The sequence below is a fragment of the Aegilops tauschii genome, chromosome 7 (assembly GCF_002575655.3).
Source record: "Aegilops tauschii subsp. strangulata cultivar AL8/78 chromosome 7, Aet v6.0, whole genome shotgun sequence".
Taxonomy (NCBI): Eukaryota; Viridiplantae; Streptophyta; class Magnoliopsida; order Poales; family Poaceae; genus Aegilops; species Aegilops tauschii.
The window spans coordinates 598,607,211-598,631,878 of NC_053041.3; the positions used below are offsets into that span (position 1 = coordinate 598,607,211).

Genomic DNA, 24,668 nt, shown 5'->3' on the forward strand with positions numbered 1-24,668 from the left:
TGGCATGTTTTCAGTTTTATTGTACATATATTCTGAGGAAGGTGAACTTTATTAGGCAAAGTTACTCGGAAAGGAGCTCCGGCTCCATGGAGCTTGAATTTTGAACAATTCAAAAATCATGTTTTTATGTTTAAAAAAACTGAAAAAATTATACATATGCAGAGATGTAATGTACATGTATCTAAATTTCTATGATGAAATAAGTTAAAATGAGAGCTACAAAAAAAATTGTGGCTGTTTAGCACATGCACTGTTTGATATCAAAGTTCATGATTTTGTTCTTTTTATGCAGCTTGCAATTCGAGTTATTTCATTGCGAGATTTTGCACACATACATTACATCCTTGTATGTGTGTATTTTGTAAAGATTTTTTGGAAATAAAAAAAATTCAAATCTTGAAATTTTAAAAATATCAGGCTCCATGAAGCTTGTCCTCCAAAATGCCTTAACATTATATCATCATGTGGGAATACCCATGGCTGAATGTGTAAGCAGATAAATTTCCCTTGCGGCCCCATTCATAAGTCAATTAAACCCCGTGGAAGCATGTGAATTTTCCCCAGTGTGCAAACTGACGAGGATGGGCCTAAGCCTAACTCACATTGCCTATCAATCTGCTCCTACTTATCCTATGCGGAGTATATACTTAAGAAAAATAGAGTTCGCCGAGTGAGGCTTTTCGGCTCTCGAGCTCTATGGAGCCCGTAAGAAATTGACCTTTTTAGTTTAAAAAATTCAGAAAAAAAGACACAAGTACTTATGTTAGATTTATATTAGATGTGTTGTAAAATTTAATTATGAAATACATTTTTATGTGAGTTGTATGAAAATTAATAATGTATTTTTATTGTGAATAGTACATGTGCTAGAAATACATGATTTTGTTATTTTTGTGTAGCTCGCATAAAACTGTTCAAAATCCATGAACTTTTCAAAAAAATTAAGTTTTTTAATTCAACAATCAACCGGTCAATCGGCCACTGGTCAACGAGTTGTGCTCCCTGGCGCACAAGGCGCCGTGAGGAGCTCCCCGGAAAAGAAAATAACTTTTGCGTTTTGAGGCAAAAAAAAAAACCAAAAAAACTGGTAGAAACCCCCCGGACATGGGCCTTGCCCAGCGGGCTCCCGCACGGGGGGATTCGTCGCGGAGTCGGATTGGCCCCTATTTAACAACGTTGTTGGGCGTGGCGCCCTGGCCCAAAGGCCGAACCCTCGCCTCCGTCGCCAACCAAACCCTCGCCTCCCGATCCCGTACCCTGCCAGCAGAGGTTCAGGCACGGCGGCACCGGCGGTGAGCTACCGTCTCCCACCTTCCGGAACCCACGGAGGCTCTGTCCCCGAGGCTGCGTCGTCGACCCGGCCGACTCCGCCGCCGCCGCCGCCGCCCAGGTTGGGTCCAGCCTCCGCTCCCCCCTGCTTCCCCCTCCTGTTCGGTTTGAAAGCCTGATGTTCCCTAGGTTTCGTGCTTGGATTGCTAGGTGTTTACATGTAGACTGTAGGAGGTGTTCCAACTTCCATCTAGTGTCATGCATTCTCATTATTAGCCTGATTGCAGAATGCTGTTCTTAGATTGCTCTGTCTGCTATTGGGTAGAATATCTGATCTATGCCTCCCCACCTGGAAATTTATCATGGATACACTTATGGAAATACATAGAGATGAATAGATCAATCACATGAATTATGAATCGTCTCATTGGTTGCATATGAATCAAATAGCTTTGAAACTTGTTTTCGAGTGTCAGCGAAGCCGATTGTTATCCTAGTATTTCTATTGCTCATCGGAGCTATATACTATATATATATATATGCTTATGCCATCTGCTGAAACAAGCTGACTAGTACTTTAATGTTATGACATTAAGCGCCCCGGGTCCTAGCTCCGCCCCGCCCCTCCCGAAATCTCTGGATCATGGGCACCGGAGGCAAGGGATATAAGCCCCCTGCCCTGCAGCTGGAGAAGCTGCTGGCGCTCGGCCTCGACCAGCGAACGGCGGAGAACGCGCTTGTCAACAGCAAGGTCACGGCCAACCTAGCCGCCGTCATAGCCGAGGTAAAACTATTGTGTTTGTTTTTCATCATTGCTTATAGCATGTCGCCTTACTATTTTGTTTCTGCCATTTTGTGGTGCAAGTTAAATCAGTGTCATTTATCTCTTCAAAGCATACATTGTTTCCCCCTTTTAACTGAATTTGCCTATGAACAGGCTGGTATCAGTTGGTGTGACAAGTCAGTAGGGAATCTTCTTTATGCCGTAAGTATCTTTATCAATTTTTTCTCTGGTCTATACATTTGAGGTTTTTTTTGTGTGACTTATGAGGATGCACTTGCTCGTGGATGAAATAGGTTGCCACCAAATACCCAAACAATGCACTTGTCCATCGTCCTGCTCTCATCGACTATATCGTGTCCATGAAAGTAATATCTGCCACCTTTTTCATTCTTCATTTTGCATTTTCGGGAGTGCGCATGAAGAATGGACACTTTGTTTCAGAGCTCATTTGTCTTAGTTTTGTTAATCTGAAGTATTTCATTATGTCACTATTTTTCAGATAAAGAACCCTGCACAGCTGGACGCTGCTCTGTCATTTCTTACTAATGTTGGTCCTGATCCTTTGGATACTGGGAAGTTTGAAGAAGCCTGTGGTGTAGGTATGTTTTTTGCAACAACAATATATACGCTTCTAACAATTTTAACTAATGCATGTCACATTCACGGACAGGACACTAAGAGCATGTACAGTGCAAGTGCTTAAAGAAATGTCCAGAAAGATAAACCATTTTTTTTACTTGCCACGTAGGATAGTCTTCGTGCTTATATTTATGGATGAGTGCTTGATTAGGCACCAATGTTTAGGAGATGCTTATGAGTTTAACTAGCACTGTTAATATTATATAATAAATCTCTGGAGTAGATGTAATTCACATATTTTCTTAATGATGTGGCAACATTCTCTGTACGAACTCGCACATAAGCACCTTTCAGTCTACATGCCCTAAGAAAGTCTATGATGGTGACTCGATAATGTGGTTGTGTGGATGCTACAATAATATAGGACAAGTTTGCATTTTGATGATCAGATAATGAAAGGAGCACCTTTCTCTGAAGCAGCATATTCAGTCAATTCTTTCAATTGGCTGCCTTATTGATTGGAGTGCAATGTGTAACTGCAGGCGTGGTTGTTTCAATTGAAGAGATTCATTCAACTGTCACCAAGGTTCTACATGAAAATATGGAAGCTATATTGGAGCAGCGTTATCATATAAATGGTTGTCTTCCAATTCACCTTTGTATTACACATTTCTTGATTTGTTACTTGAGGGAACTGATCCTTTATCCTGTGTTATCCTTCTTCCAGTTGGTAACCTATGCGGACAGGTTAGGAAGAGACACCCCTGGGGTGATGCTAAGGCGACAAAGGTGCAAAACAGTGCTATAGATAAAGCACTTGCTTATTTTGGTTGTATTAACTTCAGTTTAACCCTCTTCACATTTTGCTCATACAGGAGGAGATCGAGAAAAGGCTTGCAGAGATATTGGGTCCAAAGACGGAAGCTGACAATGTAAAACCAGTAAAAACAAAGAAAGGAAAACCAGCAAAATCTGAGGTTGGTGCGCTGAAGTAGAGCCTTTGGGTTTAATAAAGTAGGGCGATTTGATTATTAATTAGCTACCTGTGCTTTCTTTGAAATCCAGGAGAAAAAGGTTGCAGTAGCTACTGTTGCCCCACCATCTGAGGACCTGAATCCATACTCACATTTTCCTGAGCCGGCAGAAAACAACAAGGTATCGTGAACTGTTGAGTTAAATCGATTAAATGTCTGTTATTGTTATGCATATAAAATCTGCACAGTACTGTTCTCTGATATCCCCATACGTTAGTATTGTTCTTCTAAGCGCTATCATTGGCTGTTCTGTTGGTTGTCACTTGTAAAGAATGCATGAACTTAAGTGGTTTTGATTTCTTTGCACGAGCTAGGTTCATACAGAAATATTCTTCAGCGATGGGAACATATGGAGGGCACATAACACAAAGGAGATTTTAGAGAAACATCTTATGGCAACTGGTGGAAAAGTGACGACCCGTTTTCCTCCAGAACCTAATGGATATCTTCATATCGGTCATGCCAAGGTTTTCATAATCTTCATGAAAAGCATTTCCATATATACCACTTCCATGAAAAATGGATAGTATGCTTACATTCTTCATCTGATGCAGGCTATGTTTATTGATTTTGGACTGGCTAAAGAGCGGAATGGCTATTGTTACCTTCGGTAATAACATTCTTTTTTCATTTGACAATCTTTTCCTGCTTGCCATGCTATCCTTTCCTGGCTATGTTTACTGATTTTGAACCGACTACTTATTTTAGCCGGGTCTGTCCTGACCGAATACTGCTTGAATTTATGTTTCTTCTCTTACATTATATACTGCATCTATTTAATTATATATTTCCATATTCGATCTGGAGTTCTGATTATTTTGAGTCAATTGCACAAAACTACCACATTTGCGGCTAGGTTTGCAGAAAACCACCAAGTCGCTAATCCGTTGCAAAAATCACTGCTTTTTCACTAAACCTCTTGCAAAAAACACTGATCATCCACTTTGGCTCATCTAAGCGAGTTTATGACAGATGGGACCAGATCGTCAGTGCTGGCTTGGCAAAAGAAAAGATTCTTCCCCAATCTCTTTACATAGAGACCCCTCTATGAAAAAAGAAAAACGCAATCAAATCCCGCCGTCTCTCCCTCTCTCTGGATGGAATGCACGGGGAGCCGGAGGCGGCCGCCGGGAGCTCGTCCTTGAAGCCACGATGGCGCCCTTTGCCTGTCGTCCGTCGGGATGTTGTGGCCGCTCGGCGCCGTGGATGGGGCCTAACCTCCATGCGCTTCGGCTCCTGGCGCCGGCGGCTCCGCCCGTCTCCGGTGCCTCTTCCAGGCCCGCAGGAGAGCCCCGCCGCCCTGTGCGCACGCGCCATCTAGCCTCGCGCCACTCCACTCGGGCTTCCCCGCAGCTAGCTGCCGCCAGTTCACCGGTGCACCGGGCACCACCGCCGCCCCCTCTCCCTCTCCAACTTCGTTCTCTCTCTCCCTTCTCCAACACCGCCGCCTGCCACCGCGCCAGGGCCAGGCCGGCCGGCGACGGGACCTTCCCGTCCGTGCCCGTGCTGGGCGAGACGCCGCCCACCCTAGGGGACACCCTCCCTGCGAGTAGAGCCGACTAGTGGACGGTGCCAGAGGAAGAGCTCCACAAATCAACGGCGGCCGGAGCTGGGCCACCATGGCGTCATCCTCGCCAGAGGAGGAGCCATGGCTGCAGGCTGCAGCACCTCCCCTCGACGGATCCCGTCGCAACTGAGCTCAACAGCGACAGATCTGAGCGGATGGACGAGGCCAACATCAGGAGGAGCAGACTGCGTTTGTTTTCAGATTCCAGGGGCGTGTGTGTCAAAGTGGTCCCATCTGTCATAAACACGCTTAGACGAGCCAAAGTGGAAGTGCTTTTTGCAAAAGGTTTAGTGAAAAAGCAGTGATTTTTGCAACAGATTAGCGACTTGGTGGTTTTCTGCAAACCTAGTCGCAAATGTGGTGGTTTTGTGCAATTGACTCGATTATTTTTGCTTGGTCTGAAAGTGCTTACATAGAATTCTTGCTGCTTTAGTTCTTCCGCATTCTCATTCACGACAAAATGAACTGCTGTCTATCTGAAAAACAGGTTTGATGACACAAACCCTGAAGCTGAAAAGAAGGAATATATAGACCACATTCAGGAGATAGTCCATTGGCTGGGTTGGGAGCCCTACAAAGTTACATATACAAGTGATTATTTTCAAGCTTTGTATGAGCATGCAGTTGAGTTAATACAGAAAGGGCTGGCCTATGTAGATCACCAGGTTCTTTCTCTCCTCCTTTCTTTATCATGGTACAAAAATTTGAAAGGAGGAAATGAGCATGCATATCGAATCCTTGAGAAATAAAATGTGCAAATGCTGACTGGTATATGATTTCCAGACTGCAGAATAGATCAAGGAAGGCAGGGAAAATAACTTGGATAGTCCATGGAGGGATAGACCTATTGAAGAGTCACTAAAGTTATTTGAAGACATGCGGCGTGGGCTAATTGCTGAGGGCGCAGCAACTCTGCGAATGAAGCAGGACATGCAGAATGATACCAGAAACATGTACGACTTGATTGCATACAGAGTAAAAGTAAGTTGCAAAACTCGTCTTGTGAATTGAATGGCCATATCTTATCAGTACATAACTAATCATTTGATGCCACATAGTTCACCCCTCATCCGCATGCTGGTGACAAGTGGTGTATCTATCCAAGCTATGATTATGCTCATTGCATGGTGGATTCATTTGAAAACATTACTCACTCGGTAATTTTCCCTTCTTCAAAATAGCTCTGGCTTGTTTAAACTATAACACGACTAACTGAGTGTGGTTATTCATTAGCTGTGCACGCTTGAGTTTGACGTACGTCGTCCGTCATACTACTGGGTACTTGTTGCCTTGGGCTTGTACCAGCCATATGTTTGGGAGTATTCAAGGCTGAACATATCACATAATATTATGTCTAAAAGAAAGGTATGCTAATAATCGAGAAATCAGTATTACCCCGTTTGATCTATATTTATGGATATTCATTGTCCTTGTTCTGTTGCAGTTGAATCGGCTTGTGACAGAGAAGTGGGTAGATGGGTGGGATGATCCTCGTTTGTTAACACTGGCAGGACTGCGGCGACGGGGGGTGTCAGCAGCTACAATTAATTCATTTATCCGTGGAATGGGGATAACAAGAAGGTAAATGCATGGATGATAGTTAACAAACGGCTTTGCATGAACTGTGCTTTGTGCCAGGCGCACAATCGCAAAATCTCCGTTTCTGCTACTGACTGCCCTTGGTATTCTTTATGTCCAGTGACAATAGCTTAATTCCTTTCGAACGTCTTGAATATCACATCAGAGAAGAACTTAACAAAACAGCTTCTCGAGCCATGGTTGTTCTGCATCCTCTAAAGGTATGGCATCTGGTTCCTGCTGCAAGTCACTCCATGTCTTCAGCCCTTAGAAGTCCCTAACACATTCATGGTGCCTCCTTCTGCTAAATTAGGTTGTAATAACTAACTTGGAAGATGGAAAAGTCATAGACCTTGATGGAAAGAAGTGGCCTGATGCTCCTGCTGATGAAGCTTCGTCGTACTACAAGGTGCCTCTCTTGCTCAGTATATGATGGGAAGAATAGGTGGTGTTGCTATGGCACAAGTGGTTTAAAATTCTGTTTGAGGAATGCAGTAATGAAAATATTATACGTTTTACCTTATGCATGCTTCATAATTTATAACATAAATACCTTTTGACAGGTTCCTTTCTCAAGAACTGTCTACATTGAAAAAACTGATTTTCGCCTCGAGGACCCGAAAGACTATTATGGGCTAGCTCCTGGTAAATCCGCCCTGCTAAGGTAAGTGATTCAGAACTACTGTTCTTTTGTGGAGAAAGTTGATCTGGATTTACTTGACTATTCATAGTTCACCTACTCCGTATCGGCACAAATTTACAGTATGGTACTTGTCAATTTAATTGCTAGGTATGCGTTCCCGATAAAATGCACAGAGGTTATTCATGGCGATAATCCAGATGACATTGGTGAGATTCGAGCTGAGTATGACCCCTCAAAGACCTCTAAACCCAAGGTAACTGGTCACTTAAATCCTTACATTCAAATCTGAAAATTCTAGTTAGGGAGTTGGGACACAATGAAGATATGCTGACTTGGTTTGCAATTCGTTCAGGGTGTTCTGCACTGGGTTGCCGAGCCAGCGCCTGGAGTCGAACCGCTAAAGGTGGAAATAAGACTGTTTGAGAAGCTGTTCTTATCAGAGGTATAGTTTTGCTCGCTGCTCTTGCTGTCTGTCATTACAACAGACGCGTGTAGGACTTCAAATTCACTTCCTTGTGAATGCATTTCTTGCCCTCGTAGAATCCTGCCGGGCTGGAGGATAAAGAGCCGGAGGGCACAGCCTGGCTGCGCGATCTCAACCCGCACTCGAAGGAGGTCGTGAAGGGCGCGTATGCAGTACCATCGCTCGCAGCCGCGGTTGTGGGCAACAAGTTCCAGTTTGAGCGGCTCGGTAAGAAATCTTCTGAACCTATCTCTCTGTGATTGCCACTGCCGTATCTGTTGATTCATGCGACTGACCGTGCTGGAATGAATGTGATGTGAATCCCAGGCTACTTTGCCGTGGACACGGACTCGACGCCCGAGAAGCTCGTGTTCAACAGGACCGTCACGCTGCGCGACTCGTATGGGAAGGCCGGGGGACCCAGGTGACTGCTGATTTAGTGATAGGGTTTTGGTTTTGCTTGGTTACAAATAGTACAGTAGAGAGGTGGGGCTAATTGGAGAAAACTTAGTGATGCCACAGTACAACATAATGGGTTTACAGAGGTTTGTTGTATGTTTGTTTGAAATCATTCAAAATTTGGATGATCAAATGTGTATACTCACCTCAAAGAAGTGAGTAAAGGATCAGCTTTCTCCTTGGTTCTGAAGAGCACTTGTTTCATGTTTCCTCCAGACTTCGTCTCTATTGTCTCCCACCACTAGAACAACATGCTGTTGCACCAAACAGCTGGCTTGTCAAATATTTATAGTATATTTATTCACTTTGCGGTTCCTGAGACGATGCAATTGACCGTTTGTTGTTGGGCGGTTTTATCGGACATGGCCATGAGTTTCATTGGGGGTGTGCGTGTCAACTACTCCCTCCGTTACAAAATATTTAAAGTTGTAGGTTTGTACTAAGTCAAACATTTGTACATTTGACTAACTCTGTAGAAAAAATTACTAACATGGATGAAAATCTATATATGTTATAACGAATCTAATTTGGTGTTGTAGATGTTGGTATATTTTTCTGCAAACTTGGTCAAACTTAAAGAAGTTTGGCTCAAGGCAGACCTAGAACTTAAAATATTTTTGTTTGAAGAGGGCAGTTGGCAATTTTTTTTATTAATTACGGGCCCGTTGATTCTATTCCTAAAACATAGGTTACCAAATGAATCCCAAGGAGTTGGAAAAAGTGTGTCTAAATGGCAGACAGAATAATTCCACACAAAGAACATGTAACATATGAATCTAAGACCAACTAAACTAATTGATGGTTAATCATTTTCCATAACATGGTAAGCACAATTGGTGTTGATTTATTCATTTTTTCCGATATAGGGAATGGTCCGACGATGCTCCCGATCACGGTTAGCTAGCATACCAAGCAATAGAGATAGAGACACATGTCCTGTTAATACAACTACCCGCAAAAAGAAGGCGTAATACAGGCTACCAAAGCAATAGAACTCAGTTCAAAAAAAAAAAAGCAATAGAACTCATTTAGTAGAAGTTTCCATCCGACAACAACAGCTGCCATCTGGGTCCACCCCCATAAAGCCTCTGTGATCCGGCCCACATTATCCATCACCCATATCCCCAGGCTCACATCCAGCCACGTAGCACCACTCAAATGCCCCCACGTGGCACCCATCCCCGCTCTTCCCTCCACCTTCCTCCCGCCTCCATCTTCCACACACACCCCTCAATTCTCAAAAGCCTCACCTCCCAGTCCAGAAAAAAAATGCTCCACCACCACCTCCTCTCCTCCTCCGCCTCCTCCTTCCCTCCGGCCGCCGCGCAATCCCTCCTCCTCCTCCCGAGACAGCCGGCCGCCAGGCTCCGCGCCCTCCTCGCCATGGCCGAAGCCGCCTCGACCTCTACCTCGAGCTCGACCTCGATCCCGTTCCGCCCCCCGCGCGCCGTGCTGGCGGCGGCGGTGCCTTCTCTGGGACCCGATGAGACCGCCGCGGCGGCCTACGAGGCATTCCGGAGGCACACCTCGACGGGCCTTCGGAGGGGAGGTGGCGGCGTGGCCGTCGTGTGGTTCAGGAGCGACCTCCGGGTGCTGGACAACGAGGCGCTGGCGCGCGCGTGGGCGGCCTCCGGCGCCGTCCTCCCCGTCTACTGCGTCGACCCCCGCGCCCTCGCCGGCGCCACCCACCGCTTCGGCTTCCCCAAGACCGGAGGTGAGACACACCACAACACAGCAAATTTCCATGGCATCTGAGATTGGACACTGAAGCTTGATTGACTGTTGCAGCATTGAGGGCGCAGTTCCTGATAGAGTGCCTGGGAGACCTGAAGCAGAATCTCCAGAAACGCGGGCTCGACCTGCTCGTCCGGCACGGCAAGCCCGAAGACATCCTCCCTGCGATCGCCAAGGCCGTCAGCGCACACACAGTAAGCTAGCCCATCTGCACAAAATCACATCCACCGACCCGGTCAATTGCTTCAGCTTGATACTGGATTTCCCGGTCGATCTTCAGGTCTATGCCCACAAGGAGACCTGCAGCGAGGAGCTCCTCGTAGAGCGCCTCGTGCGCAGAGGCTTGGAGCAGGTGGCCGTCCCTCGAGGACAAGGAGGAGCTTCTGGCCGGAGTAATAAGCCTCTCAGCCCGAAGCTTCAGCTCGTCTGGGGAGCGACGATGTACCATGTCGACGATCTCCCGTTCCCGGTGAGCAACCTGCCGGACGTGTACACGCAGTTCAGAAAGGTAGGAGCTCTCCATTCATATTGAGGCTTGGAATAGTAATGCTGGTGGTGGCTGTCGTTCATGAAATGTGATGCTTCCGCCAGGCGGTCGAGTCGAAGTCCTCGGTCCGGAGCTGCGGCAAGCTGCCGCCTTCGCTCGGGCCGGCCCCGGGTTCCGGCCTCGATGAGATCGGAGGGTGGGGGTCGATACCGACTCTGGAGTCACTGGGTCTAAGTGTGACAAAGGCAGGTTCAGTCAACTGTATTCTACTCCCTCCGTAAACTAATATAAGAGCGTTTAGATCACTACTTTAGTTATCTAAACGCTCTTATATTAGTTTACAGAGGGAGTACTTATCTGTGGATATGGTTCTAGAATTTCACTTACAGTTAGTACTGTTTGCCTCTCTGTGTAGTCAGAGAAGGGAATGCGTTTCGTTGGAGGAGAGAGCGCCGCTCTCGGGAGAGTTCATGAGTACTTCTGGAAGAATGATCAGCTGAAAGTCTACAAAGAGACCCGGAACGGCATGCTTGGCCCGGACTACTCCACCAAGTTCTCCCCTTGGCTTGCTTCCGGCAGTCTTTCGCCGCGCTATGTTTGCGAAGAGGTGGATATTTAGTGTTTTCTGCACACATTGTCAGCTCCCCCCCCCCCCCCCCCCCCCCCCCCCCCCCCCCCTTGTGCTAAATGTTCGGTGATTATGCAGATAAGGAGATATGAGAAGCAGAGAGTAGCAAATGATTCCACATACTGGTTAGTGTGCCTTTCTTGCCAGGTTTCATTCTGAAGTTGTTTGTAAGGACTGCTCAAATTCATAGTCTGGACTGCCATTCCTGACATGGCGATGGTTTCAGGGTTTTATTTGAGCTGATATGGAGGGACTACTTCAGATTCCTTTCAGCAAAATATGGGAACTCCATTTTCCACTTAGGTAAAGATATGATTGTCTCTCATGCCCTTACGAACCACATTGTGAAACAAGCATCATTTTAAATCATACTCCTACCTTTCTTGTTTACTGTGAAAAGAATGCACAACTGTTTTTCCTTCAAAAAATATCACAGGCTACAACAGAGCATAATCCTTTTGTGAATGTTGTAGGGGGTCCGAGAAAAGTTGTGTCCAAGTGGAGCCAAGATCAGGCGTTGTTCGAATCTTGGAAAGATGGTCGGACCGGGTACGGCATACTCCAAGTTGCTCCGTCTTTCTGCTGCTTGCCATACCTTCTGAGTTCTGAATCTGGTCATGGTGAATTTCAGGTACCCTCTTATCGATGCCAACATGAAGGAGCTCTTGGCTACTGGTTTCATGTCCAACCGTGGCCGGCAGGTAATTTCCGACATACTGATCACCAGCATGACCGCGCATTAGCGTTTAATGCAGGCCATCTTTTTGCACATGTCAATCGTTCAATGATCTTCTATGCAGATTGTCTGCTCTTTTTTGGTCCGGGACATGGGTATCGATTGGCGAATGGGAGCTGAATGGTTTGAAACATGCCTTCTGGATTATGACCCCGCTTCGAATTATGGCAATTGGACATATGGAGCAGGTCAGTGTTTCCTTGTGTCTCATTACTATCTTTGGTAGTTCACAGTACTAGATAGCATATAATTGGGAGCTCATGTACACATTCAACTGAATTTTGCTGAAATATTGACAGGAGTTGGCAATGATCCACGAGAAGATCGATACTTCAGCATCCCCAAGCAAGTAAGCATCAAGACTAAATACCACCAACATCTGCATACTTGTTTTTACCAGATGAACTTCAGTTAATCATGCTACCATAAACCATCAGCATATATTAATAAGCAAGTGAGCATCGCGACATAAGACCACCGCAAAATTATACTAGGTTTTATGAGCATCAGCTTATCGCCTCATAAGCTTAAGATGATGATGTCAGAGCATGGTGATCTGTACCACTCATATCTTCAACAACCTGACCATGAGTGAACATTCCTCTGTAGGCCAAGACATATGATCCTGATGGCGAATATGTCGCGTACTGGTTACCAGAGCTTCGATCACTCGCAAAGGAAAGGAGGAACTTCCCAGGGGCCTCATACATCAAGCAGGTCGTCCCACTGAAATTTGATGGTGGGCATCAAAGAAAAGATCAGCAATTCAACAGGCAGACAAGGCCAAAGAATATTTACAGAAGACAAAAGTAACACAGTGTATGTGTTGATAATGTATACCATGGATGAAGAGTCAGTAGGAGATGGGGCAAATGTTACAATAGTTGGTTCAAAAGCAAATGAGAGGTGAAGTTTCACAAAGCTTTGGTAAAATGTATGTATCAGTGACAAGGTGAGCTCAGAAGTACGGAGTATATGGCAAATTTCAGGTCAACCATGAAGATCTCCTGTTATCTTTCAAAACTAAGGAGCCTGATCTTGCTCTACTTATCAACAGCCAATGGGTTCCAGAAATTATCGTGACGAAAAACAGCTCATAACAGCCAATAACATATCCAGCACAGATTAACATGGCAATTATAGAAACTAAAGAAATGCTGTCATTTCCATTAAACCTGAACAAAAACCTCAATTCTCAACAACAGAGTTTGACAAATTTATTTGCCAAAACTAGCCTCGCTGCCCGCAAAACTGAACGAAAAGATATATACACATAACTACCGATGACATGCCACAAAAAACCTCGAAAACAGAAGCTTCCGAAGGTGATGACTTCCTATGTACAATTTTCCCTTGTTACAACTACAACTTCACAGCGAGGTCATGAAACTGATAAATGTAGCTTCAATCCTCTGTAGCAGACCCTCCCCTTTTGTTGTAGCCAACGCGGTAGCCCCTGGTTGGTATAGGAATGCCGAGTGACTCATCAACGCTTTGTACTTTCCAAGCACAGAACTGTCTGTCATTGACAAGGGGATTGCTTGCACGAACTGGCGGAGATCCCATGAAGTATGGAGGAGAAGCCTGCAGATTGTCAAACCAACTGTTATTAAGAGGGACTTGGTTAAATGACAAGTAAACGTCAGACTGTTTGTTTAGCTGTGCTAACAATTTACTCCACAGCTCAAAAGAAAAAAAAATGAAAAGAAAGTTCAATCGAAAATGAAATAGCCTATGACTGGAAAGTGCAAGCACATTTCACAAACATCAGAGAGAGAGAGAGATAGAGACTAACCTTGCTCACCATAAAATCAGAGATATCTTGTGCACTTTTAAAATCATAGTCCCTGTACGGTCTGAATAAAGAAGAAAAAAAATCACGAGTCTTAATAAAGATGAAAATATCAAAACTCAAAAGAAAATCAACTTTGTAGATGTTTTAAAGCCCAATTAATTATGAAAAATTCATATCAGAGCAGAGTGTACTAGCTGTAAAATCATTGCATAGTGTTTATCCATTTAAAATACAAATGAGAAAAATCCTGATTGGGACAACTCTAGATGATCCAAATGATTTCAGGCAACAATATGCATTCAAAATAGTTAAATTTGGTAATTTCTTAGAAACATGTATTTCAAGACCATGGTGGGTTTATAATAACTTCTGATCAATACATATACAAGATACAGAGTGTGAACCATAGTAAATTCTAGTTGACCAGGGAATTGAAAAAAATACCTGCTGCTTTTGCATGGAATTGGACATCTGATCGCCCCATCTCTGCTTTCTGTGTTTTGGTAGTCTTCCATCATTCTTCTTTCTGTCCTCTGCTTCTGTAGGTCTTTCTTTTCCTCCATCGTTCCATCACCACGGCGTTCAAGACCTCTTTGTAAGATGTAACCTATGTACAAATAGTCAGTCACAGTTCACCAAACACAGAAACTGTATTAACAAAGGGGAAGCCTTAGGCTAACCTGATGAAGGATTCACGACACTCATCAAATGCTCCATACCCATTGTCAGAAAAAGGAAGGAAGATGCTTCACTCAACAAGGACCTGCACATTGATTGAAGTATTCCCCATTCATGAGTACTACATCAATCTTAAATAAAGATAAAGTATCTTTGCACAGTTTCATGCTTGCATTGAATGGCGAGAGCCCATCAGAGATCTCCCCACTCATTGTACACGCCACTGGAAAAAACAAGTAATAAATTAAAATTCTTTGAGCATGTTGTACACAATCAAGTTCTGATCCAGTTATTCTGCATTTAAGAATTAGTTCTGCTTCAGCAATTATGCTTCAATTATTCTGCACAGCATAATAATTAATCCTGCCTCAGTTATTCTGCTTAGTAAATTATTCTGCATAACTACAACTAGTTCTGCCTGAGGTATTCTGCATAACTACACTTAGTTCCGCTTCAGATTTTTTTCTTCGTGATAATAATATCTGGTCTTGCCACTATCCATGTCAACATGCTGCTACAGAATCGTAAAATTCAACCGTCTTTTTCCCAGAAAGACTGAAAATTTGCATCGACTGACACGCATCTTAGCAAACACCTTCAGAAACCATGAAACCCTCGCTCGGAGATCCCATCCATCTAACTGTCGACCACCGCCGCAAGAACTCTCGCAGCGAACTTTCCCCCGCACAGACAGATTTAAACCCCTAGGGCGGAGCGGCTCAATCTCACGACGGCGGCGCGGCAAGCACGGCCACGACGGCGGGGAAGGGAACGGAAGCGGCGTCGTGCTACTGGATTGGGCGCAATCTTGCTTCCTCCAAAGAAGCCACTAACCAGAGGCCGAAGCAAGATGGAGAAGGAGGCGCGAGGAGGATAAGGACCAAGAACTCACCTGGAGCGCGTAGGCGGGGTCCGGAGGGAGGGGGGCGAGACGTGGAGAACCGGGAGCGTCTGGCGGGAGCGGGCGGAGGGGAGGGGTCCGAGGGGAAAGCGACGGCCGCCGGAGAGGAGAGGGCTTGGGTTCGGGTGGGACTGGGGTTGGTTGGCTCGAGCCGAGGTATTTATCTGGCCGAGGCGCACGGGGCGGATGGACGGCTGGGATGCGAGGGCGGGGGATTTTTTTTGCGGGGAGGAGAGCCACGGTTGCGTTGCATCATGTGACGGTTGTTGGGGTCATGTGGCGCGCACGCGCCCCGAGGGAGGCGGCCGGTGCACGCGCCTCGAGGGAGCCGTGACGGGGTGCGGAGCTCCGCACCGAGCGCCACGTGCGTCCAACTTTCCCTTTTTTTCCCTTTGTGTGTGGTACTAATATGGTGATATTATACGTGCAAGGAAGAAGGATATATCATCTAAATACGCCTTTAATTTCGAAGCTCTTGTGTTTAATTTAATTGAGGTGTTTAATTTTGGATTTGCTTTTTGATTCAAACCGGGTCAACGGTTTTCAAGAATCAATTTTAAGGCCTTTAATGTTGAGTTTGATTCATAATTTGGGCTGGGTCAAAGACCAAACCTAAAAACTCAACAGTCCCGCACGTCCTCTCGCTACCTAGAGAAAAAAGGAACACCAATATATGACACCGTAGAACCAACATGATACCCGCGACCATCAGCGCAAGAAACATCCACATATAAGTATGAGTTGGTTAGCAGATAACATAGAAATCACACCGTCAAGAAAGCCCACCATAACACCGCATTATAAATGACACACACATAGACCATCTGCCCCACACGTGAAACCAAACAACAAACAAAAATTATGAAATCCCGACAAGACCAACGGCGTAGCGAAACATGCTCAACCTTCTAGATTTAATCACAACGTACTATTCCACTGGAATTCTTACTACTCCCTCAGATTAGGTCTTTGTTTTGACTAATAATATCTTAATATGTTGTACTCCCTCCTTTTTGATTTATTAGTGGCCTAACTCGCTTTTTTGTTTGTTTGTAGTATAGTCATTGTTTATACTCCCTTCATAAACTAATATAAGAGCGTTTAAAATTACTAAAATAGTGATCTAAACGCTCTTATATTAGTTTACAGAGGGAGTAGCACATAATCACATTTTCATGCCGAGTCAAGACCTTTTTTGGTAATAAAAAAATATATTCTTGATGTTTTTGTCAAGACCTTATGTATTTTTTACTAGCAAATATGCCTGTGCATTGCAACGGGGAAAAACAATCAGATTATACAAATGTGGTAGACATAAAAAGAAGCCTACAACATATGCCAGTATGAGATAAGGACTTTTAAAGTGTCATTTCATAAACTACATCTGACTCATGTCACGATGAGATAGGGACTTCTAAAAAGTCATTTCAAATATAGAAAATGTGATGGTCTCATCATGACTTGATTTCCTATTTAAGGCATCGTAACAAAATATTTTTTGGCTGAGGAAACTGCATTGATGGACTCTGCATGAGCTAGCTAATGAATGATATGTCTCGTCTTGACCTAGCATCGTGGTGTTTTTCATGACCAGTAAAACGGTGGTACCAGAATAAACATAGCTGTGTATGGAGGTAAATTAGACATTTTGTCATTTCCATATAGCTTACAAAAACTAACCATAGGAACTTTTGTCAATTTTGTAGAAAAATATACCAGAATAAACATAGCTGTCTATATGAATTATTTTAATTCGCAACAAAAATATAAATTATTTAAAGTATTTTTCTACAATGTGCTTCACAAGAAGATTTAAATCTACTCAAATATCTAAAAAATAATCTTGTGTTTTCTCTATGATCCAACTAAACTTACTTAAATAATGGAGAATTCTAGTATGCACGACGTCCAACTCTTTGTTTCTCTTGTTCCCATGGTTTTAGAACCATACATCAGTACCTACTAATAAAGAGAATATATATTCTCTTTATTACCAATCATCACCGAGACTAGTTTGTTAGTGATGGACTTTTCAAATGTCAGCTTTGTTCATTGCAGAAGGGAAACCAATCTTGTTGTTGATTGTTTAGCAAAGCACTGCTTTAGTGTTGGTTTATCTCAATTTTGGGACTCCAATCCCCCTGACTTTATTGTAAATGACATGGCTATTATATGAGGAATACAGTTATTTATGTTCAAAAAAAAGAGAATAGATATTCTTTGTCCATCATGCTATTTTGCAGGCCTTTACGAGAATCAATCCGCAGTTAAAAATATAGCGTCCCATATATGTATTTTAATTTACTAGCACATATGCCCGTGCGTTGCAACGGAAGAAATAATTAACGTGTCCTCCACAACAACGCAGGATAACAATAGCTGAATGGTGCCACCCAACCGGGACAGAAATGCCTATAAGTCGTACATTAAAAACCATCACGTATGATATTTTTGGTACGATGTTTGTACAACTGCTCTGATATTTAAAAGGCCTAATTTTCAAATCCTACATACCAAGGCATTATTTGGAAGCTGGAGCACGTTTTTGGAATTCGCACGGAGTCGTAAAGAAATCTTGCTAAATGTGTTTTAGCCCATCTCACCTCCCAAATCCACTATCGTGTCGTGCCCTCCTACCTCGTATGATTCCATTGCGTTATTAGTCCACACGCTTGTGTCATTTGTATTTGTTCTGCAGGAATATATGCTGTGACCCCTCACCTCTTTGGATATTTAATTTCTAGGTATTAATTTCTCTTTCCTTTTATGCCCACTGGATGAATGAGACACACACATCATCCTTTTTTTTCTTATTCTTGAGGCACATATATAAATCTGTAAAATTTAGTATAAAAGGCGAGCTGGTACTATTTAACCGGCCAGCGAACCCATCTATCATATTTTTGCTCTTGCGAAGCTTGCCCAGAAGACAACTGGATAAGTTGGTTACGAAGGTTTTTGTGTTTGTGCGTGGTTGCGAGTTCGGCTCCAGCGTGAGCACCCGTTCTTTTTGGCTCGCTCCAGCGAGCGTGAGCGAGCAGCAGTTCAGCCAGCCGACGCGGGCCAGACTCGGCCCAGCACCGCTGGGACATATAAAAAAAAAGAGATATGGGTCGTCCGTTTTGTTAGTTTTTCGTTTCTTTTACATGTACGTCTCGGTTTCCAACTAATACTAGTACAATGCCCGTGCGTTGCCACGGGCTCTTGAAATAGTTTGCAAGAGTTATATAAAGATAATGCATGTTAAATTTCACACGTATGGACAATATAACACAGACACAATTATTTAATAATTAAAGTACATTTTTGCAATGTAAATTGCCAAAAAGAAAAATTAACGGCATCTCCTTTTTGTCAACACAGATAGAATGTTCAAAACAATACCATCGTAATCAACATGGGCAAAACATAGCAAAAAATAAGGACATGCTATTGTTCTACGCGAGACAATAAGCAACTTCAGCATCCAGTGTCCCATCATCTACCATGAAGATTGGGAACTCCGTCATTCCAAGATATGCTTCAATATTTCAATATTTCAAGATTGGGAACTCATTGCATGTAACTTTTTTTTTGCTTGTTAGCATAAACCCAGACATTGTCACCCCACAACAGAAAACATTAAGGTTTCAAAACAAAAGAAAACATTTGAACAAACGAAAGTTAACGTATAGCAGATCTCAACCCATCTTACATCGCAAAAGTTAACCCCAATATTTCATGATCTGAATGGGGGAATTAAGGTTGGATTTTGTCTCTGACGAATCAGATTTCTGGACATTGTCAACATCAAGATTCCATCGCATGGTTTCATAACAATCAACGTGTACATGGATCTCTGATTAAATTCTAGCCACTACCATGAAGCTCCCGGTCAGCAAGAGTTGTATTTTTTCTGTTTAAGCGGGCACCTAGTTTTTCTAATACATGGATGTAATTCTCCCCATGTGGCTCAAAAGAAGCATGATGCCCCTGGGTTCCTGAACCTTGACCCAACGCCACCCATTTATTTGTGACAATTTATGCCCAAATTTATCTCAAACAAAAGGTATGCCCAGATCTGTAACACAAGCAGCTGAACAATTAAAAAATATAAATATCCTAGCCTTCTTTTTCATACGACTCATGAGATTCTACAACAACAAAAATGATTTTACATTGTTTTTCACACACACATGAACCAGAGCTGCTAGGTAGCAATATTCCACCATTTGACAATAACTATAACGATAAAGAATGACTACCAGACCATATCCTTTACTACATAATGGAATACTAATGTGCAAACAAATGCCACCATTGCTCCTGAAGTATTCATATCATCGAGTAAGAATGGTTGCATGTTTATCACCTTTTCCAATCCAATGAAACTGATGTTATAACACATTACACATGCTATGAAAGAAATTGATGAGAACAATATTACATTTGCTCTTACTGCAAATCAACACCAACAAATCTATAATAGGTTCATGCATAAAGCAAGTGAATTTGAAAAAGAAACCAGAACCTTATTAAGTGATCCTAATTTCATGCGAAGTTGCCTAGGAAAAATAGAAGTGGAGGATCAAGGTGGATTCCAAATAATAGTAATATAATACTCCTTCAAGGTAAAAAATGAAATCTAGTGGGTACAAGCATTTTGAATAATAAACAAAATTAAGATCTAACTATATACGTGCAATACATGTTTCTAAAATTCAAAGTATGTATGAATATATGTAAATAAAAGTTTTGCTTAGGTCATAATTTTTCATACTTCACAAACATCTTATCCTGTCAAATCATTGGTGCACATCCCCATTGTGCAGGATTTTTTTGGAACTTCCTATCTCCACTTACATCATGGATAGCATACAGCAAAAGTTAATTAAAATTCAATAGACTTCTATGAGATGACATGAGTGACGATCGGTGCAGGTTTATGGCATTGAGCATCATCTACTAACCCTTCAAAATGATGATTTTCATTTGGACCAAGTACATCTCAAGCTGCAAGCACAATAAAATCACCATGGGCTTGGAGCCCACCATCTCTCCACGTTCCTGCATGTGAAGAATTAACCAGTGCCCCAAGTCAGAACTACTGCTAACCTTATTCATGTAGACCTTACTAAAAATTCAGAAAATATGCAGAGTATCCATTTTTGTTAACCTAGCTATCTGCAGTCCAAGACAGAGCGTGACCATAATCCACACTACAACACATGAATATAGCTACCTTATGGGGCATATATGCCTAATCCTCATATCTTCTTGTTTGGAAAAGAGTTGACCATTTGCACATAGTATAGAATGGCGAAGATTGAACATGCTCTCGTACAATTGGGGAATGGTGTGGAGCTCCATAAGCGACGGCGGCGATGCCGGCTACAGTTGTTCTGACAGGAACTAATTTGCTTACTCTTCGTTTTCAGTTAACCACATAGTACTACACTGCCATATACAAAATCAGGAGAGGAAGGTACCTTCTGTACGCCCACTGCACGGGAGAGTTTTGTGGCGGACTGTATACCTGGACGCGATAATCTTGTTTCGGAGGAGCGCCCAACTGCGGCATGGAGGTCAGAGAGGGGTGAGAGCCGGACCGGCGTGATTCACACAGTGCAAACCTGATAAACAAAACGCAAAAGTCCAGCACCTGATTTACTGCAAGGAGCTCGCTGGTGTCCAGATTCAACCCGAGGTAGACTTGCCCATTATCTCGCCCTTCCGCCAGCGGATCGGCGGGATGTCCCCTGCTCAGCCGCTCCCGTCGACAGGTACGGCCATCCGCGACTGCAGGCGTTGTGACGGCGAGGGACTCTTGGAGATGCGATCGAGCAGCCTACCCCTTGACTTGCAGAGGCAGGAGCTGATACGGACGCCGATCCCACTGAGGGGCCCGACGGAGTGCTGGTGCGGACTTGATGATTCGACACATGAAGTCGAATAGATCATGGAACCCGGCACCGCCGCCGGCATCAGCGGGGTCCCGTCGCATGGGTCGTGGTCTAGGCTCGGGGGTCGTGTCGACGGCAGCATGGAGGTAAGAGAGGTGAGAGCCTGCTGGCCGTGCCCTTCCTCCCCTCCCTTCCTTCTGTTCTCCCTGGAACCGCAGCAGGCCATGGAGGAGCTCAGCCGCCACCGTCGTCCCTCCGACTCTTGCCGGAGCCGTCCGTCGTCGACCCGATCCTGCTGCCATCCGCCAGATCCACAGCAGCCCCGCCGGAGCCCACAACTTGGCCATCACCGTTCCCTCGAGATGCCGCCGCCTCCCCGCGTTGACCGTGTCGCTCACCTGCATTCAGGGATCTTTCGATATCGGATTGTGTTTTCCTTTCCTTGGATTAGGAAACGATGTACCGGGGTCGACGCGGGGCGCGCGGAACGTTTGGTACGGCAGAGTTTTCGTCCGCCCAGGTAAATTGCTAAGCGCGTTTTTGGCTCTGGATTAGATTAAATTAAGTGATTCTGATCGTGTGGTTATAATTGAGCTATGTTGTTATGTGTACGTTAGGCTGGGTACACTTAGCGATGTACATGTTTTCTTCTTTAATAAGTAGTAGAGATGGTTTACCTATGAATTTCTTTAAATCCATTATTTGTTTCCTCAAAATCTATTATTTATTTCCTAAAGCAAATTGCATTAATGAGAGAAATTCACTGATTTGGTTAAGGTAGGAAAGAATCTATTATTTGTTTCCTAAAGCAAATTGCATTAATGGAAGAGATCCGTTGATTTGGCTAAGGTAGGAAAGAATCTATCATTTGTTTCCTAAAGCAAATTGCATTTATGAAAGAGATTCGTTGATTTGGCTAAGCTAGGAAAGTTAGATCCGTGATCTTTTGTCATTACGAAAGTGTTGAAAATAAACCGTATTAAATCCATTATTTGTTTCCTGAAAATCTATTATTTATTTCCTAAAGCAAATTGCATTAATGAGAGAAATTCATTGATTTGGTTAAGGTAGGAAAGAATCTATTATTTGTTTCCTAAAGCAAATTGCATTAATGGAAGAGATCCGTTGATTTGGTTAAGGTAGAAAAGAATCTATTATTTGTTTCCTAAAGCAAATTGCATTAATAGAAGAGATCCGTTGATTTGGCTAAGGTAGGAAAGAATCTATCATTTGTTTCCTAAAGCAAATTGCATTTATGAAAGAGATTCGTTGATTTGGCTAAGCTAGGAAAGTTAGATCCGTGATCTTTTGTCATTAGGAAAGTGTTGAAAATAAACCGTATTAAATCCATTATTTGTTTCCTGAAAATCTATTATTTATTTCCTAAAGCAAATTGCATTAATGAGAGAAATTCACTGATTTGGTTAAGGTAGGAAAGAATCTATTATTTGTTTCCTAAAGCAAATTGCATTAATGGAAGAGATTCGTTGATTTGGCTAAGCTAGGAAAGTTAGATCCGTGATCTTTTGTCATTACGAAAGTGTTGAAAATAAACCGTATTAAATCCATTATTTGTTTCCTGAAAATCTATTATTTATTTCCTAAAGCAAATTGCATTAATGAGAGAAATTCATTGATTTGGTTAAGGTAGGAAAGAATCTATTATTTGTTTCCTAAAGCAAATTGCATTAATGGAAGAGATCCGTTGATTTGGTTAAGGTAGAAAAGAATCTATTATTTGTTTCCTAAAGCAAATTGCATTAATAGAAGAGATCCGTTGATTTGGCTAAGGTAGGAAAGAATCTATCATTTGTTTCCTAAAGCAAATTGCATTTATGAAAGAGATTCGTTGATTTGGCTAAGCTAGGAAAGTTAGATCCGTGATCTTTTGTCATTAGGAAAGTGTTGAAAATAAACCGTATTAAATCCATTATTTGTTTCCTGAAAATCTATTATTTATTTCCTAAAGCAAATTGCATTAATGAGAGAAATTCACTGATTTGGTTAAGGTAGGAAAGAATCTATTATTTGTTTCCTAAAGCAAATTGCATTAATGGAAGAGATCCGTTGATTTGGCTAAGGTAGGAAAGAATCTATTATTTGTTTCCTAAAGCAAATTGCATTTATGAAAGAGATTCGTTGATTTGGCTAAGCTAGGAAAGTTAGAACCGTGATCTTTTATCATTAGGAAAGTGTTGAAAATAAACCGTACCGGACTACCAACTCCTCCATTAGGTTTTTTTTCGCTGGTTAATCTTGGTAGGTCTTTTTTCGTTGGTTAACCTTCGTAGGTCTATTTTTTGGGTACGTGGATGGGTGCGGGTTGGGGCCTCAGGAGGAGGTTTTTTCGGTCTGGTGGATAAGTCAGAGGTGGGAGTGAGGACGAAAAAAAACCGGACGAAAATGATGGGACGAAAATAAACCCGGAACGGAGACTACCAACTGCTCCATTAGGAGTAGAGACATAGTGTATGTAAAATTATTTAAAACAGGACGAAACCAAATCAAGAATACCTATTCCCTTTAATAGTAGGTATAGATATAGATATAGATAGATTGCGAGCGAACGATTCATACATGCAAAAACGGTTTCAGTGCAATGCATTTGTGCATCGCTAACTTGGGCCTGGCCGGCCCATGGAGTATATAGGAATAATTCAATGAAAAAATATACCCACACGTGGGAATCGATCTCCAAATCTCACACACCGTTCTATCTGTCCTAACCAACTAGCCAATGGTACGCTTATGAATTGAAAAATTGCATTATGTTTATATGTGTTCAAGGAACCGCATAGGGCACACGGCTGTAATGGGCCTTGAACCGCATAGTGCTCGGAGGAAGGCGATACACGAATCCATATTCCAAAGTCCATACTCCATCCATGGGTTTGTTTCCTCCTATCTCTCGGAGATTAAGGTACTTCAACCTACTAGTGCAATCAAGCCCCCAAGATCGGCTCCAAGTCCACGACACTGGATCTCTCCACCGGATGGGATGTTCAAAATCAATGTTGATGCAGCAGTGTCGCGGCATGGCAGGTATGGAGCAGTTGCAGCTATCTGCAGGAGTGGAGATGGCCCTTTTCAAGGAGCTTCGGCAGTACATTTCAACAATATTAGAGATCCTGCCACCCTCGAGGCGCTTGCTACCAGAGAAGCCCTTGCCTTGGCGGAGGATCTCTACCTTCAAAAGATTTCAGTTGCTTCTGATTGTTTGGAAGTAGTGGAAGCCATCAACAAGGGATCGTCTTCAGTCTACAGCGCCATTCTACATGAGATGAAGGAACGCTCTTCGGCCTTTTTACATGCTACCTTTAAGCACGAAAATAGAACTTCGAATACCGAAGCACACAATCTAGCAAAGCACGCACTTTCTCTTGGGGCTGGCCGCCATGCTTGGTTAGGTCAGCCCGGTGATCTTAACTTCGTCCCTGTAAACATTATGACG

General features: G+C 43.2%; 2 protein-coding genes and 1 pseudogene across 3 annotated transcripts; 2 read left to right on the forward strand and 1 right to left on the reverse strand.

Moving 5' to 3' along the window:
- Positions 1-1,210: 1,210 nt before the first annotated feature.
- On the forward strand, positions 1,211-8,591 carry LOC109744953 (glutamine--tRNA ligase-like; annotated as a pseudogene).
- Positions 8,592-9,576: 985 nt separating this feature from the next.
- On the forward strand, positions 9,577-12,955 carry LOC109744955 (cryptochrome DASH, chloroplastic/mitochondrial). 2 transcript variants are annotated; one of them, XM_045231027.2, is made up of 12 exons: positions 9,577-10,090; positions 10,165-10,304; positions 10,391-10,618; positions 10,702-10,842; positions 11,013-11,204; positions 11,304-11,350; positions 11,452-11,528; positions 11,699-11,774; positions 11,857-11,926; positions 12,026-12,149; positions 12,261-12,310; positions 12,571-12,955. In XM_045231027.2, exons 1-12 carry the CDS (start codon positions 9,646-9,648, stop codon positions 12,772-12,774), a joined length of 1,794 nt encoding a protein of 597 aa, XP_045086962.1. In that variant the 5' UTR covers positions 9,577-9,645; the 3' UTR covers positions 12,775-12,955. The 2 variants fall into 2 exon arrangements, with proteins under 2 accessions (XP_045086962.1, XP_073361461.1); XM_073505360.1 differs by having other exon boundaries at positions 9,595-10,090; positions 10,702-10,846; positions 11,017-11,204.
- Positions 12,956-13,098: 143 nt separating this feature from the next.
- On the reverse strand, positions 13,099-15,485 carry LOC109744956 (uncharacterized). The gene is made up of 5 exons (XM_020304098.4): positions 15,327-15,485; positions 14,437-14,519; positions 14,201-14,363; positions 13,757-13,817; positions 13,099-13,545 (listed from the first exon to the last, which is right to left on the reverse strand). The coding sequence occupies exons 2-5, from the start codon at positions 14,477-14,479 to the stop codon at positions 13,366-13,368; spliced, it is 447 nt and encodes a 148-aa protein (XP_020159687.1). The 5' UTR covers positions 14,480-14,519; positions 15,327-15,485; the 3' UTR covers positions 13,099-13,365.
- Positions 15,486-24,668: the final 9,183 nt, after the last annotated feature.

Coding starts and splice junctions, on each gene's coding strand:
- LOC109744955 (XM_045231027.2), top strand. CDS start 9,646: ATGCTCCACCACCACCTCCTCTCCTCCTCCGCCTCCTCCTTCCCTCCG. Junction 10,305..10,390: donor AGGCCGTCAGCGCACACACA/GTAAGCTAGCCC, acceptor GTCGATCTTCAG/GTCTATGCCCACAAGGAGAC. Junction 12,150..12,260: donor CAATTGGACATATGGAGCAG/GTCAGTGTTTCC, acceptor AAATATTGACAG/GAGTTGGCAATGATCCACGA.
- LOC109744956 (XM_020304098.4), bottom strand. CDS start 14,479: ATGGGTATGGAGCATTTGATGAGTGTCGTGAATCCTTCATCAG. Junction 13,818..14,200: donor ATTCCATGCAAAAGCAGCAG/GTATTTTTTTCA, acceptor TTCTTTATTCAG/ACCGTACAGGGACTATGATT. Junction 13,546..13,756: donor CTGATTTTATGGTGAGCAAG/GTTAGTCTCTAT, acceptor GACAATCTGCAG/GCTTCTCCTCCATACTTCAT.